At 53.3% G+C, this 18,392-nt stretch overlaps 1 protein-coding gene across 8 annotated transcripts; it reads left to right on the top strand.

Moving 5' to 3' along the window:
* Positions 1 to 714: 714 nt before the first annotated feature.
* ILF3 (interleukin enhancer binding factor 3) lies at positions 715 to 17,952 on the top strand. 8 transcript variants are annotated; one of them, XM_087777940.1, is made up of 20 exons: positions 715 to 906; positions 4,957 to 5,053; positions 5,137 to 5,363; positions 5,675 to 5,855; positions 6,141 to 6,288; positions 7,650 to 7,741; positions 8,138 to 8,233; positions 8,538 to 8,649; positions 9,106 to 9,203; positions 9,592 to 9,703; positions 9,813 to 9,941; positions 10,224 to 10,423; positions 10,833 to 11,003; positions 11,278 to 11,415; positions 11,719 to 11,895; positions 12,284 to 12,437; positions 12,617 to 12,670; positions 16,080 to 16,445; positions 16,952 to 17,083; positions 17,269 to 17,952. In XM_087777940.1, the coding sequence occupies exons 2-20, from the start codon at positions 5,051 to 5,053 to the stop codon at positions 17,400 to 17,402; spliced, it is 2,724 nt and encodes a 907-aa protein (XP_087634066.1). In that variant the 5' UTR covers positions 715 to 906; positions 4,957 to 5,050; the 3' UTR covers positions 17,403 to 17,952. The 8 variants fall into 8 exon arrangements, with proteins under 8 accessions (XP_087634066.1, XP_087634067.1, XP_087634068.1 ...); XM_087777941.1 differs by lacking the exon at positions 715 to 906 and adding an exon at positions 1,040 to 1,184; XM_087777937.1 differs by lacking the exon at positions 715 to 906 and adding an exon at positions 3,039 to 4,779 and having other exon boundaries at positions 12,287 to 12,437.
* Positions 17,953 to 18,392: the final 440 nt, after the last annotated feature.

Here is an 18,392-nt window from a genome sequence, read left to right as displayed (position 1 = left end):
GCCGCAGGGCCCCGAGGGTGGGCACCCCTGCGCTCAGCGCCTCAGGGGACGCCCTCCCCTGCACCCCAGGACCCTTTGTGCCCCACATTTGCCCCAGGCCACTGGTCCCCTCCGACCCCTGGCCTCCACAGGCCACTGGCTCCTACAGGCCACCATCCCCCTCAGGCCACTGGTCCCTTCAGGCCACCGGTCCCTTCAGGCTCCTGACCTCCACAGGCCACTGATCCCCTCAGGCTACCGGTCCCCTCAGGCCACCGATCCCCTCAGACCCCTGATCTCCACAGGCCACCAGTCCCCTCAAGCCACCGGTCCCTTCAGGCCACTGGTCCCCTCAGGCCACTGGTCCCTTCAGCCCTGTAGTCCCCTCAGACCCCTGACGCCCTCAGGCTGGTCCCCTCAGGCCACCAGCCCCCTCAGGCCACTGGTCCCTTCAGGCCACTGGTCCCTTCAGGTCTGTAGTCCCCTCAGGCCCCTGACCTCCACAGGCCACCGGTCCCTTCAGGCTACCGGTTCCCTCAGGCCCCCGCCCCCCCGGGGGGGGAGGCCCCGCTCCGGCCCCGCCCCCTCCTCCCACCGCCCCCGCCCCGCGCCTGCGCAGCCCCTCCCACCGACGTCACCCTCCCGCCGCCCTCACCCATTGGCTCCCACCGCCGCTCTCCATGTGACTCCCTCTCCATTCCCCCCTCCCCTCCCCGCGCGCCCCCCCCCTCCTCGCGCACAGCCGCGCGCCCCCCGCCGGCGGCGGCTCCGCCCCCCGCGCTGCAGTCTCGCGCCCCGCCGCACCGCACCGCGCCCCGCACCGCGGCCAGGCCCCGGCCCCGGCCCAGGCCCGGGCCCCGCCGCCGCCGAGGGAGGAGCAGCAGCAGCAGGGCCCCACCGCACATACGCACAGCGGGCAGGCCGCCGGTAAGAACCGCGTTACCTTCCCCCCACCCCCCCCCACCCGCGCCGCCCCGGGGCTGAGGGGGAAGCCGGCGCCGAGGCGGGCCGGGGGGCGGTGCCGGGCGGACGGGCCGCGGAGGAGGGCGGGTAGGCCCGTGTTGTGTGTGTGTGTGTGGGGGAGAAGGGGTAGCGGCGGGCCGCGCTCGGCGGTAACCCGGCCCCCTTCCCCTCCTTCCCTCCCTCCGTGCGCGGCCCATTGTGCTGTGGAGACAAAATGGCGGCGGGCGGCCGTTGGGCCGGGGGTGAGTGAGGGGAGGGCTTGGGGGGGGGCTCGGGGGTTGGGGGGGGTTGCGCCACATCTCTCCCCCCCCCCCCCCATCCCGCACGACCCCCCCGCAGCCGCCCCTCCCGCCGTGGGGGGGGTCGCGGCGCCGTAGGGGGGGGGGGGGTCGCGCCGTGCCCCCCCCCCCCCCCCCCATTTTCCCGCCGCCGCCGCTGCTTTGTTCTCGCCGCGCTTGCAAATGGCGGCAGCGGCCCACCTGCCCCTTCACCCCCCGCCCCGGTCTCCCTCCGTGGCGGTGGGTTCTCCGCGCACACGCGTGGGGACGGGCGGTGCTGCCCGGGGGGGAGCGGGGAGGAGGGAAAGGTCGGGCCTGGGGGGGGGGGGGGGTCCGGGCCCCTTCCCGGCTCCCCGGGGCCCGCAGGGCGCGGGGGGGACGCGGCTGAGGTGGAAACATCCCCTTCGGTGCGATTTAACCACCCATCTCCTCCCCTTAGGGACAGGACCCCGCTCTCCTGTCCTCACCCCCAGGGCTTTACCCAGGCTCTCCCATCGCTTCCTCGAAATTCCCCTTCTCCTCATCGATCCTGTTATTTGTAGCAGCTCGGTTTCTGGACGGTTCAGAAAAAGAGGAAAAAAAAAAAAACCAAAAAAAACCCCAAATCCTCCCTCCGTGCGGCCGCCGCCGCTTTGTTTGCCGTCACCTCGGGCAGGCAGGTAGCGTTGCGCTGGGGAATAGGCGCTGGCGCTGTCCTGAGACCCGCAAGAGCTTTGCGCAAACCGAAGCGAGGTGTTAAGGCTTTGCGCCCCTCCGAGCATCCCAGCCGGGTACGACAGGCTAAAAGCACAGCTGAAAAACCACAAATTCTTACTTAAAACATAAAAGCTTTCTAAACCGAAATGCGCTTCTTCGCGCGTGGCAAACTTTCCCCTCATCTAGGGCAGAAGTTTCAGCCTTTTGCGTTGTTTACCATTTTCTCAGCCGCCCCCCAGCAAATGTTTCGGAGAGCCTGCTCCTTCCGTCGGGAGACTCGGATCGAGTGGAAAGTTTGTTGGTGAAATCAAGCTGGTAGTGGAAATCGTAGGAGGGGGAGAGCGGAGCAGGCGAGGCTTAAAACAGGGGTGGAATTTCAGAGTTTCTCTTTTTTTCTCAAACTTTAATGGCGACCAGCATCAAGAGCGGTGTCAGGAATTGTGCGTTATTGAGCGCGTTCGTGTTTTTAACTTGTTCTGTGGTTCTTTTCTCCCCAAGAGGCGTGAATCCTGCGATGCTGCAGCATCGGCTCCTGGGTTCTCACTAGAAATGAACTCCAGTGATTTCGAGAAGAGCGAGAACGGCCGTCTTTAGAAATCGCAGGGAACGGGACTCTCGTTTCTCGGGCTGTTGTAGCATTTTCTGACTGTAGAAACATGCTTTGCTAGGTTGGATTTCAACTAATTTGTTACTTGGCTTGGAGGAAATGGAAGGAGCTTTAAGAAAAATAACTGGGCACGGAGTGTACGAGTTCTTCGGGGTCCGACCCGAAGGAGGAGTGTTTTGGGAGGCTGGCACCCGTGGAGGTGCCTCGTGGGTTCTTGCAGGTAGCTTGGGAATAATTCTCCCTGCTCAGCGGGCACTAACATCTGGGTTTAATTACAATTAAATCCGGATTTGTCACGATACCAAAGTCGTCCTGTGCGTAAATATCCACAGGACTGGAATCGGAGGTGTTCCAGTGCCGTAGAATACCGAGTCCGCACGGCAACGGCGGCTCGAGGAAACAAGTTTTCGTGATTTTATCCTAGAAAATTCTCCAGGTCGTGAGCCCCAGCCCTGTTTGTAAAACGAGCAGCGCAGCGGGGTCCTGATTTCTGCCCGGGCCCTTTGTGTTATTTCATAGAGTTATAAAAGCATTGCTCTAGTAAGCACTAAGTATTTGGGCAGTTAATTATTTGTTCTTTTTTATTATTATTCCAGTATCTTGGACAATTGATACTTAAGATCGGTTTGTGTCACCTGTAAAGTGTAAAAAGTAAAACACGGGGTTTGCGAGGTGTACGTAGCGATTACCGGCGAGGCTGGGAAGGGGCCCACGCGGGGTAGGTTCCAGTGGAAAAAGGCAAAAGCGAGGTTCAGCCTGGTTTCATTTCGAGTGAAGCGCATTCGAAACGCAAGGGCTCCCAGAGAAGTGGGATTTAGCTGCGAGCTCTGGAATAACTGAGGCGTGATTGACCTTCTCCAGCAGCGTTTTTGGAAGCCTGAGTTACCAGGCAGTTTTGATGTGCGCTTGATTGTAAAATGAAGCGAAACAGCTGGTGGATGCAGATGACGACGACCTTCATCTCCATCATCTTCAGGCGCCGAGGCTCTTCCTTTGCCTCGCTTGTGCTAATGCCTTTAAATGGCCTTTAACAACTCTTGGAGCTGCCACGAAACATTGGGTGTTTGCAGGGCTGGGATTGCCCCTGCGCGGCTTCACTTAGAGGTAAATCAAGAGTTTTATGAAAGATGTTTGGTCAAATTAATGACCGTGAATCAAGCAACTGCTGATTTGTACGCTAGTCACGTGGGAAACGGCGTTGTCGATGCCGAAGAGTCGATCCCAGTGGGTGCGAGATGGCTTTGGGAGTTTTTGCCGGAAGCCTGCCCGCATCTGAAGGTCTTGGGAAGCCGTCTTCTCCCGCAGAGCACCCGTCGGTCCTGCAGGACACAAACGTTTCTCTGCTCGAAGGCCCCTTGGCTAAAACAGAGGAACAAAGCGCTTGAATTTTAACAAAAGAAGTTCGCTACCCCGGCTGGGGCTCGGGCTGTCGGGGTGGGTTGGTTCCCTTGGAAAATGGCTCCTTGTTCGGAAACAAGCTGCTGTGATTTCAGCTTAATCTGTTGAATTTTAGAAGTCGCGAGCGCTTGCTTCAAAAGCTGGCGTAAGTTTATGCTCTTTCCTCCTGATAAAGTAAGGGAAGAGACTCGGTGCAGCTACTGAACTTGTCTCGTGTTGATCCGAATTAAAAGCAGGCTTGTAAAGCAGGCCGGAAAATGAATTAGGGGTAAAAAGCGGAGTATAAGGCGAAGAGATTTGTACAGATAGTTGCTTCTGAGCAGCGTGGATGAAAGCTGTCGCCTCGCTTGGCAACCAGGCGATGGCAACCTGGTTCTTTAGCTCATGGAATTCTGTTAGCTTTTACGCTGTTAATTTTCCCAGTGCAGGCTGCTCCGGCGCGTATCGGGGCGTGCTTTACCTTCGGTGCGCTTTGTTTTAGAAACGCCAGCAGGAGCTTTGGAAAAATCCAGTTTTAATGGGAAAGCCTCTTGGGAATAAGGAGCCAAAATAAGATACGTATGGCCGCAAGCGAGAAGTAGGAGGGAAAATCAAGCAGTGGGGTGCAGCTCGGGCTTCTGGGGCGTCTTTGCTTTTCGGGGAGATCGTACGAGGGAAGGGTTCAGAGCGTTTGCCTTGCGCAGCGTGCTCGGCCGGGGATGGTGAATGAGCGTACGGTGCTCGTTAAACCTCTGGGCAGGTAAAGCTGAGCAGCGAATGCAAACCTTCCTCGAGGGCCGGCTGTGCGAGTTGGGGCGACGGCTGCGTGACAAACCTGGCTGTAATGGCTATCGCGGGCGCTGTTCGGGTCTTAAGAATGTAAGTCATCAGGAGCGGAAAACTGGGCTTTCGCTAACGAATCCGCATGCTGCTAATGTCCGTTATTGCTTCCGATTATCGATGCCAGCTCTTTCTGTTCCTACGTACACTCAGCGAGCAGGCTGCGGGGACGGACCGGCCCGCCAGCGTTGCTAACTGGTTTTCTGTTGCTTTCAGATTACAGCAAAGTGTGGTACTGGTACGGTCTTTTTGGTGGAAGAAGCTAAATAAGCACGTTTTTCAACGCTTGGACAGACATTCAAAAGCAAAAATGGTAAGGACCGGGAGGTTTTGCACTCGCGAGATAAATATCTGCGTTTCAGCTCTCGCTAAAACTGTTTCAAAATCCCTTTTCAGCGACCAATGCGTATTTTTGTGAACGACGACCGCCACGTGATGGCCAAACATTCGGCCGTTTACCCGACGCAGGAGGAGCTGGAGGCAGTTCAGAATATGGTGTCCCACACGGAGCGGGCGCTCAAAGCTGTGTCCGACTGGATCGACGAGCAAGAAAAAGTCAGCGGGGAGCAGCCAGAGACAGAGTCCATGGAGACGGCAGCCGAAGAGGAAAACAAGGAAGGAGGGTAAGGAACATCACCCGAGACGTGCCTGTAAAGGGCGCTGTCGGAAGTTGTGGCACCATCTTGCTTAGACGAGTAAAAATCCGCGCGCTGAAGGTGGAAAAGTTGTTTTCCCTGGCTGCGGAATTAAGAGGAATGAGCTAACCCGCGGTTGAAGCGACTTCTCCCGTGCAGGTGGGGTAAATCCTTCAGCGAGGGTCGTGTTTAATCTTTGCAGATCTATCCCTTAGCTCGGGGCGAGCCTTCGTGCTTGCCTGCCTGCAGTTAATTCGTTAATTTGGAAGCCGCCGTGACTGTGCCCTGTGTATTTGCAGGGATCAGAAGGCCACGGAGCAGCTGACTAGGACCCTGCGTGGAGTGATGCGTGTGGGGCTCGTAGCAAAAGGCCTGTTACTCAAGGGGGACTTGGATCTTGAGCTAGTTCTTCTGTGCAAAGATAAACCCACCACAGATCTCCTGGAGAAAGTAGCTGACAATCTCGGAGTACAGCTTGCTGTGAGTAAAACCTTTCAGCGTTTGTGTGCGCTCGTTGCAGAACGAGCGGAACAGATTTTGAAACGGTTAAGACGACCCCGATGGCGGGTTTTTTTATACCCTTTCTCTGTCTTGGAAAAGTAATTTTCGTAGGCGCGTAGCGTTATTCTGGAATTGCTGTGCTAAATGAACTTCTCTTCATTAGCTGAAGTTTTGTTTATAGACCTTGTTTTTTGTTGGAAAAGGATGTTGCAAATCACTCGGAAATGAATTAGGCGATGGCTAAGCGGTGAAATTGCATTGCAGGCTATTACCGAAGACAAATATGAAATAATCCAGTCGGTCGGCGATGCTGCAATTGTAATTAAGAACACAAAAGAGCCGCCGTTGACGCTGACCATCCACTTGACGTCGCCCGTAGTCAGAGAAGAAATGGAAAAACAGTTAGCTGGAGGTATGGCAGACTGAAAACAGCCGACAGTCGGTTGGAAACCCGTACATTTCCGTTGCTAATTCACTGTTAAAGCGTGCTCTTCAGTTTCAGCCGAAGCGGCAAGAATTTATTTTTGTGCAAATTCAAAATTCCTGTAAGGGAACACCAACCGCAGGAGGTCACGGTTCCGGTTTATTCGGACTGAGCTTCCGAAACTGAGTAGCACCTTTCAGATGGGATTTTGCTCCTTTTTTTTTTTTTTTTTATCCTTTTCTTTTTTTTTTCTTTTTGTTTTTTTACTTGGGATTTTAGTTCACTAATACGTCATCTTGTTGTATTAATCTTGTTTTGTACCTAGCCATGTAAGTGGCCTGCACAGTGACATAAAAATATAAACCAGATACGTTTAAAGAAAATCTCGAAGGCTTCTTGTTAAATGACTTGCATGTACATGAAATTGGATGTTCCACACAGTTTGTGTTGCAGCAAGAATGATAGGTGCTCTGGGTCTCCTCGATTGGCTGTTTCATCAGCTAAAAAGTTCAGAATTCCAGAAAGTGATGCAGAGTTTTGGATAAAGTTAGCTTCTCCGGTCGCTCTCCAATTCCCTTTGGAATAAGAGTTCGCAGGCGTTTTTTTGCGCTTGAATTACGACGGGTTCCGTATCGTAGGCATGGCGCTGTCGAATTGGCGGGTTTCAGACGCTCGCTCCGTGCACTAGCCTTATCTAAAACCCTGGTCTTCAGAAACTTTGAGCTGCTTTTCAAACCCTATCTTCAATTTTGCTGCAGCACAGACGGGAAAATATCTTTGTGCTCTATTGACTGTCTATGGTTTTGATATCTGACCTCGTCTACCAAGCCTTCTAGTTTGTCAATTTTAGGGACGCTGGACCTTTGACCAACAGGACGCTCTCTGTCACGGGTTGGGGCCAGGGCAGTCAAGCCTTATGGGCGGAGGGGGTTCCCTCGATCCTCGCAAAGCTTTTTCCCCCCCACTCCTCCGCTAAAGCTGCGCTCTGAACGCAGAGTGGGGGTTTATTTGAAATTTCCCTCCGTTACCTATTACCGGCCTCGTGCGCTGCCACTCCATTCGAGTCGTAAAGGATTTCTGTCCTCTCCCATCGAGCTCCACGCCCCGTCTCCTCACAGAACCGATCTCAGCCCGCCCCTGTTAATTGAACTCCCCCCCCCCCGCAGTTTTAATTTCTAAGCAAGGCCGCTAGGCGAGCGCACTGCAGACCACCCTTCCAGGCGCAGGATCTAGATCAGGATCTTTTGGGAGCCTCAGCTGCCCGTTAGGAAGCTGCCTCATCCCCTCTCCGCCTGACAGAACCCCCTTGGTCAAACTGTGCCTTGTCTTCTTATTCCATCCACGAATAGAAACGCTATCAGTCAACGACTCCCCGGACGTTCTGGACAGGCAGAAATGCCTTGCTGCCTTGGCGTCACTGCGACACGCCAAGTGGTTCCAGGTTTGCATTTTGTTCTTATATTTGTCTTTAAGTAGAAAATTTGTAAACTATTAAGGGGCTAACTAATTTTTTTTTTTTTTTATTTAAAATACTTAAACGTCGGATGATAGTTAGACGTGCCGAACTTAGCGTCTGTCAACGGTACAGTTGCTAAAGAGGCACTTAAGCGAATTAAACGTGCGGAAGGAACCTTTTTTAAAGAGTAGATGCATAGCTGCTGCTTTGTGTTAAGAGTAATGTTGCCTTTGTACACTACGGTTATTGTTGTAAGTTATAAACTGGTAACGCGAAATACTGTTTACCCTTGGCAAAGTAGCACCGCAAAAATGAATGTCTGCGAATGAGCAGTTTTGGTGTTTTTGTTGAATGCGTGTCTGCTTTTGATTCTTACTCTAGGCCAGGGCGAACGGGCTGAAGTCGTGCGTCATAGTGATACGAGTGCTGCGAGATCTGTGTACCCGGGTTCCTACTTGGGCACCGCTGAGAGGATGGGTAATTTTCCTTTTCCGTTTCGGGGGTTTTTTTTGGGGTTTTGGTACCGCTTTTCCAAACCGGCGTCCGGCTCTCTCCGGTCTGCGCACGTTCCCTTTCACAGGTTAGAGATTTCTATAGCGTGAGCAAAGTTTCCGCCCTTAGAAGAGGCGTATCGAATGTCTGCGGCGTAAATCGTTCTATCAGTTAACAGCTTCTGCGGTGTAAATCGTTTAACCGTTTGTGAATTGGAAGCAGCTTCTAGCCCTAATCGCGGCGCAAGCGTCTGCCTTTGCTCCTCTCACTTTTCCGAACTGTCTTTCAGCCTCTAGAGCTGCTGTGTGAGAAATCTATTGGAACTGCTAACAGACCCATGGGCGCTGGCGAGGCTCTGAGGAGAGTTCTTGAATGCCTTGCCTCGGGAATCGTTATGCCAGGTTAGGTGGTTCTCTGCATTTACATTTCAAAGCGAAGCCCAGACGGAGCGCGGTCGAAGCTCGGAGGCGCGGTTACGTTCCCTCGTTATACGTGCGGGCAGCTTAGATTCGGAGCTCAGAAAGCCCCCGGCCTACCCGGGTACTACAGTACCTCGCCGTTCCTTAGGGCACGTGTGTTCAGAGCTACGGACCCATGACGTTAAACCCCCGTAGAGAGAGGTACCAGTTCCTACAAGCGTAAAATTGGTTCCCTGAGTGGTCGTGACCAGCTTCACTGCTAATTGTACGTGTAAAATAGTCCAGACGAGTTTCAGAATGTTGGACATTGGATGGATCATGTCAGTCCGTGTTCTTCGAGAGATGAGTGTTGATTGATGCCAAGGGAATACTTAGTTTAGTTTCTTTAGAAAACACCAGGATAATTCTCTGCATATCTTCCTTGTTTCCTGCCTTCAGATGGTTCTGGTATTTATGATCCTTGTGAAAAAGAAGCCACTGATGCTATTGGGCATCTAGACAGACAACAAAGGGAAGATATCACACAGAGTGCTCAGGTATAGTTTTGACTACAGATGTTACGAAAACTTAATCAGTTCAACTGACTCTGAACTTCCATATTGGTTAATGGTAGTATAGTAACCTCACGGAGGTCGGTGTTAACTTTTTTAATATCTAGTCAAGTAAAAGCAATACAAATGGGTCCCGCACCAATAAGGAATTTGTAGCTTGGCCAACCAGAAGCAAAGTATCAGGTTTTAAATAGTGACTTGCTACCATGACCCGTATTTTGGGTTGAACTTCCAAAAATTCAGAGAGTCCTATTTAAACCGATGAGGATTTCGGTGTAGGGGTGGGCAGAATGTTCCTGTCTGAAACTGTGCAGGGAACAGAGATTGGTGGAGCCGCTTGCGCGTCCCAGTAACACGTCTTTCGTCTTTCTAGCATGCTCTGAGACTTGCTGCTTTTGGCCAGCTTCACAAAGTCTTGGGGATGGATCCCCTGCCTTCCAAAATGCCCAAGAAACCAAAGAACGAAAACCCCGTTGACTATACTGGTAGGTACTCGGCGAAAAAACCCAAACCCAAATCGCATTTCCAAGGCTTTTGCGGCTGTTGTTGCTGGAAACTGGAGTACTTAGGGGGTTTTTGTTACGATTGTTACAGTCCAGATTCCTCCCAGTACAACGTACGCTGTCACCCCAATGAAGCGTCCAATGGAGGAGGACGGAGAGGAGAAATCTCCCAGCAAAAAGAAAAAGAAGATTCAGAAAAAAGGTATTGAGTTAACACGAGGTAGGTACAAACGGCTACCCGAGAGCTGTTCTCAGGCCGAGGCGGGGGGCAGGTTGCGGAAAAGCTCTTGCAAGCGTTTGGTCTTGGGTGATGCCGTAAATAGGGGTTACGGGGCATGTGAATGTGAAAAAAAAAACCCTTAGCGCTGTAAGATTTTTACTTGGGATAACTTAAACTCTCGCAAGGAGGAAAATACGGATTGGAACTTGTCTGAAATCAGTTATGCTGCTTTGAAAGAGATGGCAAACATCCGCAAACTCGTGGGTTTTTTTCTCTCTTCAGAGGAAAAACTTGAACCTCCCCAGGCCATGAATGCACTGATGAAACTAAACCAGCTCAAACCTGGGCTCCAGTACAAACTCGTCTCTCAGACGGGTCCTGTTCACGCTCCTATCTTTACAATGTCTGTGGAAATCGATGGCAGCACCTTTGAGGCATCGGGACCTTCCAAAAAGACGGCCAAATTGCACGTGGCAGTGAAGGTAGGAGCCGTGCACGTCGGTTCCCGCCAGAGGGCTCCCGTTGGGAGGCGGTTTGATTGCTGACCTCTCCGAGTTGAGAAGGGCAACCAGACTGGTGGTGGTGGCGGCAATCACGACGACAACTGCGTGTGAAGACAATGTCGTAAACCCTTCAGGGCAGGGAGGGGAGAAGTTAAACCCCGAGGCAGTGTACTCTCTTGTGCGTGAAGTCTCAGGGCAGAGGAATTCATACCGCGTAGGTCGTGAAGTGCCTGCAGGATCTGGGGAGTGCCTAGGCGCTTGAACAGAATTAATAAAAATATTCTTGAGCAGCCTTCTCGAGTATTTACCCCAAAATGGGGAGGGGACACGAGAGCCGCTGCTTCTTTGCGCTGCTCGGTAACCTCCTCTCCTCCTCTCCTTCCCCTAGGTGTTGCAAGACATGGGTTTACCCACGGGAGTGGAAGGCAAAGAAGCTGGGAAAGGAGACGAATCAGCAGAGGAGACGGAACAGAAACCGGTCGTTGTCGCTCCCCCTCCTGTAGTAGAAACTGTCTCGACACCCACGGCTGCTTCTCCTCCTTCAGATCAAACCCCAGAGGTGAGCGCGGTCCAAGAGGGGGACGCGGGCCGCTCTGATTCTTTGGGACGATGATGTAGGACATCATCGGAAGCGCCTTTTAGCAGCAGGTTGCTATAACGGCGTACCGTACGGTTCAGTTACTGTCACGATACGCTTTCAGAGGCAAAAGCACCAGGCAAGCTTGTTCCAAGCTCATCTTCTTTAAGATATTTCCCCAAGTACGCGTTCTGGAAGCAACTCCTGGTCCATTAGGTTTTTTCCTGGAGTCTCATCCCCTCTTCTCTGCTTCCAGAATGTGAAACAGCAGGGACCAATTCTGACGAAGCACGGCAAGAACCCCGTGATGGAGCTGAACGAGAAGCGGCGCGGGCTGAAATACGAACTGATTTCAGAAACGGGCGGCAGCCACGACAAGCGCTTTGTCATGGAGGTGAGGCGGCTTCTGGTCCTCTCTCTCTGCCTTCATCCCGACTCTCGGATATCTGTCGCTTCAGAGCCGTAGTGAGAATTTAAAATCATAAAATCAGAGAATGGTTTGGGTTGGAAGGGACCTTTAAAGATCGTCTGGTGGGCAGGGACGTTGCCATCAGGTTGCTCCTGACCTCGAACGCTTCCAACTTCGGGAATGGTCTGCAGGCACCATGAAAACGCTTCATTTTACCAAGCGGCGGCTTCTGTTCCTGCCCTTTCCGCTTACGCGCAGTGATTTAATCCGATTTAATCCCTTTCAAAGGTGGAGGTCGACGGGCAGAAATTCCAAGGAGCCGGTTCAAATAAAAAGGTGGCAAAAGCCTACGCCGCTCTGGCCGCGCTGGAGAAGTTGTTCCCGGATGCTCCTGTTGCCATTGAGCAAAACAAGAAGAAGAGAGCCCCCGTGCCGGCGAGGGGAGGACCCAAGTTTGCAGTAAAAGTAAGTAAATTCACAAGTCAACGACTTTGTGGTGCAACTAACGGCTCTGCCGTACCGTTCCCTCCTGCTCTATGGTTTTAATCCCTTTGGGGAGGGGAAATAATTTATGGTGTGGAGGGAAACCGGGATTTGCTAACGGCCTTTGGGCTTGAAAGCCGAAATACCGTTGAGTTACACAGAAAACAGCCTCTGTTTTCTGGAGATCGCCCTTATTTGGTGCCCACCCCGGCTGCTTTTTGCTTAGCCCCTCTTCCTTTCGAGGCGGACGGGTACCTGACGCGTTCTAGAGCTCCCGGCACCCTTGCGGAAGGTTGGTTTTCACCTCGGAGTCAGGACGGTGCGGCGCGGAAGGCAGCGCTGGGTGCCAACGCCTCTCTTCTTCCCCCAGCAGCACAACCCGGGTTTCGGAATGGGAGGCCCCATGCACAACGAAGTGCCTCCTCCGCCCAACATGCGCGGTCGCGGGAGAGGCGGCAACATCCGCGGCCGCGGGAGAGGCCGGGGCGGATTCGGCGGCAATCACGGCGGCTACATGAATGCAGGTGAGACACTGCCCGCGCCGCCTCCTGACTCTTTCCGCGCTAACGTACCACAAACTACCCCAACCCCGGCAGGCGAATTCATCCCCTCTGGCGTTCTGTCGTGTTTGTAGCGTGACGGGAAACACGAGGCCTTTGTATGCTTCCGTTTCCTTTTATTTAAAGGTTTTCTTCCAACGCAGGTGCTGGCTACGGGAGCTATGGTTACGGAGGGAATTCCGCGACAGCAGGCTACAGTAAGTGGTTTTCGTCTTGCGTTTCGAAACGCGTCGATCTGCCGGGGGTGCGAGGCTCGGACTGGGTTGCGCCGTGCGGCGATGCGCTTGTGCGGAAGCCCTCTTAAGGGCTTCTCTTTTTTGAACGAGAAGTAACGAAAGAGGGCTCGTGTACTCGTTTAAAAGTTGAAGCGCGAATCCAGGTGACTTCACGTTTCCTCTAAAACTTGTGAATATTTTAAATTTCTCTGCTTTAAGCCACGTGAAGCTATCGGCCACACTTTTGAATGTGATTTTCCTGAAAATACACAGCGATTGGTCTTGCGAAGAAGCCTTCATTGGGGGGTGACAGGAGCAGAGAAATCTAAAACATGACTTTCAAATGTGGCGCATTTTGCCATCTTCAAAAGAATTCTAATTTTTTTTCTCTGCTCTGTCTCCCCCTTTTGTAGGTGACTTTTTCACAGACTGCTACGGCTATCATGATTTTGGGTCTTCCTAGATCATCTAAAAGTATTGCACAAAAAACAGCTTTTTACTCCAATTTTCTCGAACTCCAAAACCCAAAGTGTTCGTGCTGTGTCCCTGTGCTTCACTGGGTTTCTCAACAGTGGCTTTTCACCGCAGCTTGTCTGAAACTCTCTTAGCCTGCAGGACTTGAGACAGTGGCAGTTTTTATTGTGATTTGCCTTTGAACTCGGTTGTATCGATGTACGCAACAGGGGGAACCAATGACCCGAGAATGTCTTTGTGCACCTTGCACAAATTTCCAAGCCAGCTCCGTTCAGCGTAAAGGCAAAAAGCCCATCTTTGCTTTTTATGGAAAGCATTACTTTATTTTTAAGAAACTGAAGTGTTTTAATCTACCTTTGTCTTAATTTACAGCAGGTTTTGTACAAAATTTGAGCCTTTTAATAAATCCCAGCAGTTGGGTACACGCCTCTCGATATTGGGAAGACTTTTCAACATCTCTGAATATAGTACAGCCCAGCTTTTTAAGCATGCGAAATGTTGACTTGTACGTGGAATCGTGTGTGCTAAAAACTTCATCCTACATCCTTTGTAACACGCTGGTGGATTAACGCTGAGGGATGTGACTTGTTGTGGCTGGTAGCTAGTGTACTTTCAAAGGTATTGTAACTGTGCTTCCGATCCTGATACAATAAATATCCAGGCATTAGGGGTTAGTGTACAGCTGTCAGTCACCGCGGGGAAAACGCACGGAGTCGTTCGGTCACGTGAAAAGGGGCTTTTTTTTTTGAGCCAAGCGTAAAGGGCCTAAAGCTCTTCACGGCAGAGCCCCGCTGGCTGCGGGCTCGGCAGCCGCGCCGAAAACCGCTCGCTGCCCTAAAAGGACGTCGTCGCCTGGAGAATTAAACTTCACCAGAATCGGGAATCGCGGGAGATTTCGCAATTGGCCGCTCGAGACCCGAGTCTCTGAATCCCCAGTGTTTGGTCCTTTGTTCTTGCTACGGTATTTGTTTTTTCAAACTGTATTTTGTCGCTGGTTTTAGCTGCAAAGCCTGCACCCTTGCATTCGTTTAACTTGTGAGGCTCAACAACACTTGAGTTAACTCAGTAATTAAACTAGCTAAACAAAAACAAAGCAAACCGAAAAACCTCTGACCTACGAAGCACCAGCTTAAAAAAGAAAAAGTCCACGGTGTTCAGCGGATACTTAAAATAATCGTAACGCGTGCCCTATTTTTTTTTTAGAAAGCTACTGTTTGAGATAACGGCTTTTTGTACGAGGGAGTAGAGCCTGTCCTAAACGAGGGGGGGGGAAAAGTGCCGGTTTTTAAGCGGCTACGTGTTGGAGTGTTGGATATTTCTATTCCTTAGCGCTGATCTGGGGAAAGTTGAGAACAAACCCGCTGCCAAACAGCGTTAAAACTTCATAGTTAAATATGAAGTGTTGGTATCAAATGGAAAGTCCAGAAATAGCGACTGGGGAGAGACCAGCTTCCAGCCGCTGCAGCTTGAGTTTACGCGGTGCTGGTCAGAGGAGTCCCCGCGCTCGAACCAAAGACGGGGGTTTTCGTACAAGCGACGGAGCGCGGTGTCTCTCAGTCAGCGGAGAACTGTTTCGCTACAACCGCGCCGTTCTTGGCTGGCCATAAATTTATGACAGAAGCCCATTTCTGCGCAACTAAACCGCGCTCATCTGCGGAAGAGGAAGAAATCCTCGCGTAGAAAGTCTTACTGTAGCGCGGGGGGCGTAGATGGGAATGGATTAAATGATCAAGGAAGGAGAAGCGAGGTGCCTTGGAGAGCCGCGGCATTCGGCTTCCCCAGGAGTCGTCCCGGCGCTTCCACGCCCAATTGCGGACGCAAAGGGCGCGAGATTTTTACTCTTCGCCTCCTTTTTAACTCAATTCTCCCCCACCTCTCCTCCGTTTCAGAGGACGTGCTGGCAAACCCTTCCCTCTTTGAGAGGTGTAGCTCCCTTCCCCCAGCCTACGCGCCATTGCGGACACTTTCAGTTAGATTCTAGTGGTTTTTATTCCTCGAAAATACAAGTTCAGTTTCGAATAGGGCGAGTCTGACTGTAGAGTAAGTCTGCTCACGCTAAGCCCGACACGAAGAACGCCCTGAAGTTCAACTTGTGGAAATTGGGCAGGAAAAGAATCGCTCGAAGCGCTTGACCGTAGGACTCTCGATAAATAAAATTAAACCCAGACTGACTCTCGGCTGCGTCCAGCGCTGTCGCATCCAGGCTCTCCGGCGTGCTTTGATCCGTTAGAGGTTTTCGGTAACCTTGGATCCCAGGTGCAGCCCCCGAATTTCGAGGTAAACGGGATGAGCTGTGCACGCAGGTCTTAATTCCCGTTGGATCGCTGCTGCTCGCTCACCGTGTAAACCCGGCGGGCTGGCTCGCTGCGTTAGAGCGATCCCCAGGGATGTTGACACAATTCCTCGTTACAGGAACGAGATTCTTCCTCGTTACCGCCTCTCTCGGCTGCGGAGGCCGAGCATCAGCTGCCGTCGATGGCTGACTTGTCTCAAGTGTAGTTTGAGCACCAGATTTTAAATGTTTGTAGAGCACTGAAGCGATAACTGTTGGTTATTGTAACGCGCATTAAAGAAACTGTTGTAGCCCTGAGCTTAGCCCGAACCCGTGGGGGCGTACTGGAATTAAAGCTGTGGGAGAACTGGTGGGGTGTCGTTCACTGGGATTTCGGGGTGCCTGGACGATGGTACGGTGTCGATGCGTTTCACGGTTCCCCGGCTACTTAAGCCAACGCGATCTTTCGCCTCTGGGCCTCCTGTGGAGCCTTTCACCCGCGTCAGAGCAAACGGCTCCCCAGCCTTCGCGAGGGTAAAACCTCGTCGTCGTACGAGCCCTAACCTTTAAACGAGCGCCTCGCGTGCCTGCCCCCACCCCAAAACGCCGCCGCTGGTCGGGGCTGACGCTCTTCTCTCTGTTTAGGCCAGTTCTACAGCAACGGCGGCCACTCCAACTCGGGGAGCGGCGGCGGAGGCGGCGGCGGCGGCTCCTCCGGCTACGGCTCCTACTACCAGGGCGGCGATAACTACAACTCGCCGGTTCCTCCCAAACACGGCGGAAAGAAACAGCAGCACGGAGGACAGCAAAAGCCTTCCTACGGTTCGGGGTACCAGTCCCACCAGGGCCAGCAGCAGCAGTCCTACAACCAGAACCAGTACAGTAACTACGGCCCGCCGCAGGGCAAACAGAAAGGCTACAACCACGGCCAAGGCAACTATTCCTCCTACTCCAATTCCTACAACTCGCCTGGCGGCGGAGGCTCCGATTACAACTACGAGAGCAAATTCAGTGAGTGCTGCCTTGCCTATCTGGGGAGCGAAACGTGAATTTTAGATAATTGGGGAATGCGCTTGGTCCTGCGCAGAGGAATAACCGAGGCCCGCGGCGACGGGGCGAGGGGGAAGGGTTTTGAACGAAAAGAGGGGAGGTTCGGACCCGATGGAAGGAAGAAATTCTTTACGCTGAGGGCGGGGAGAGCCTGGCACAGGCTGCCCAGCGAGGCGGGGGGGGCCCCGGCCCCGGTCAGGGTCAGCTTGGGCAGGGGGCTGGGCTGGATGAGCTTGGCGGCCCCTTCCCGCCCGAACCCTTCCGTGATTCCACGAACTCGGGGGGGCTCGGAGCGCTCTGGGTCAGTTGATTGCGTTTGGGTTTTGTTGGACCGCCCCCGGCAGCCGCCTCGCCTCCGACGATCGCCCCTCGCGCTGCGAACGGCAGGCAAAACCCCTGGCTGGGGGCGGCGAAGGCAGAGCCGCCGCCGGGGAGAGCCGCCGCGCTCACCGCGCTCTCCCTTCCAGGTTATGGCGGCAACAGCGGCCGCGGAGGCGGAGGAAACAACTACTCGGGAGGTGCCTCCTACAACACCGGCTCGCACGGTGGCTACGGGGGCGGCTCTGGGGGCGGAGGGTCCTCGTACCAAGGTAAGCAAGGTCAGTATACGACGCTTCCCTACGTATTTTTCCGTGCGAGGGCAGCGTCTTTGCATCTGCTCTCGCGGGGCAGCGGCTCCTGGATGGGAGTAAAAGCTCCGATTCGGCCTTAAAACGGGGTTGTTTTTCTTCCTTTTGCGCGGCCGCGGTAACCGAGCTCCTCTCCCCCTTCTCCCCCCCCGCAGGTGGATATTCCTCCCAGTCCAACTACAACTCCCCCGGTTCAGGCCAAAATTACAGCGGCCCCCCCAGCTCCTACCAAGCGTCCCAAGGCGGCTACGGCAGAAACGACCACAGCATGAATTACCAGTACAGATAAAGCCGCCCCTTCCCCCGCGGGCGCGGAGCTTTCTTACCTCCCGCGCCCCCCCCCCCCCCCCTTTGAATATTCAGTTTTATCGCATCACGGTAAAGACGTAAACCCCCCCCTTCCCCCCGTTTCCATGTTGCAGTGCTCTTTGTGATACCGGTCACTAATGGTTGAGTACCTGTAATTCCATACTTAGCTGTATTTTGGGCATCTCTGTATTTAATGGTTTGTTAGTTGCCATTACGACTTTGTCTAAATAGGAATTTTTTTTTTTTTTTGAGTTAATACAATTTCAGTATCCTTTTTCTATTTAAAAATTGACGTGGAAGCGCGAACGCAGTACGGCTTTAAATAGATAAGGGATATGTCATCTGTTAATGCTTTTGTGAAGTGAGTTAAACGAGCTTTCTGTATTTTAATGCTTTAGTGTTTCAGTTTTATAAGTGAAGATTTTATTTTAAAAACCAGTGGGAAAGAGTGGGTTTTGTATGCCTGAATCCCTCAGGCAGCACACCTGGAGTAAGCTGAATGTAGACAAATAAACACAAAACTCTTGACGGCTCGGCCTCCCAGCGTGTCGTTGCGCGGCGCGCGCTCCTGCCTCTTAAAACCCCCCGAAATTCGGGATGTTCTCCGCTTTCTGCGCTTTTAACGACCTTAAACTCTCGGGTTTGAGACTAAACCCCGCCGGGGGCTTCCAGCAGGAGACGACGGACTTCCAGGAGCGCGGCAGCCCGAGCCGACCGGCGGAGCAAGCAGGGCTGGCTGGAGCCTTGGGTAAGACCAAATTATTGCCTTTGCCGGTGACGAAACCAGCGCGCCGGAGCCGCCCCCGATCCCGCGCCGCAGTGGGTACGGGGCAGAGGTGCCGGGTTCTTGGCGCGGGGCGTTGGAGGAGGGATCCTTGGACGCGGCGCGAGGGGTTTTGGGTGAGTTTGCGGCAAGCGCCGGCGGGGAGTTCCTGGTATAGATAATCCTCGTGGCCCTTAGGTGACTTCC

This window comes from Nipponia nippon, unplaced genomic scaffold, assembly GCF_047370975.1.
Source record: "Nipponia nippon isolate SJK-2023a ecotype South Korea unplaced genomic scaffold, ASM4737097v1 scaffold_42, whole genome shotgun sequence".
In the NCBI taxonomy this organism is placed as follows: Eukaryota; Metazoa; Chordata; class Aves; order Pelecaniformes; family Threskiornithidae; genus Nipponia; species Nipponia nippon.
Note: the sequence above shows the minus strand (reverse complement) of the source record. Positions and strands in the feature narration are given on the sequence as shown.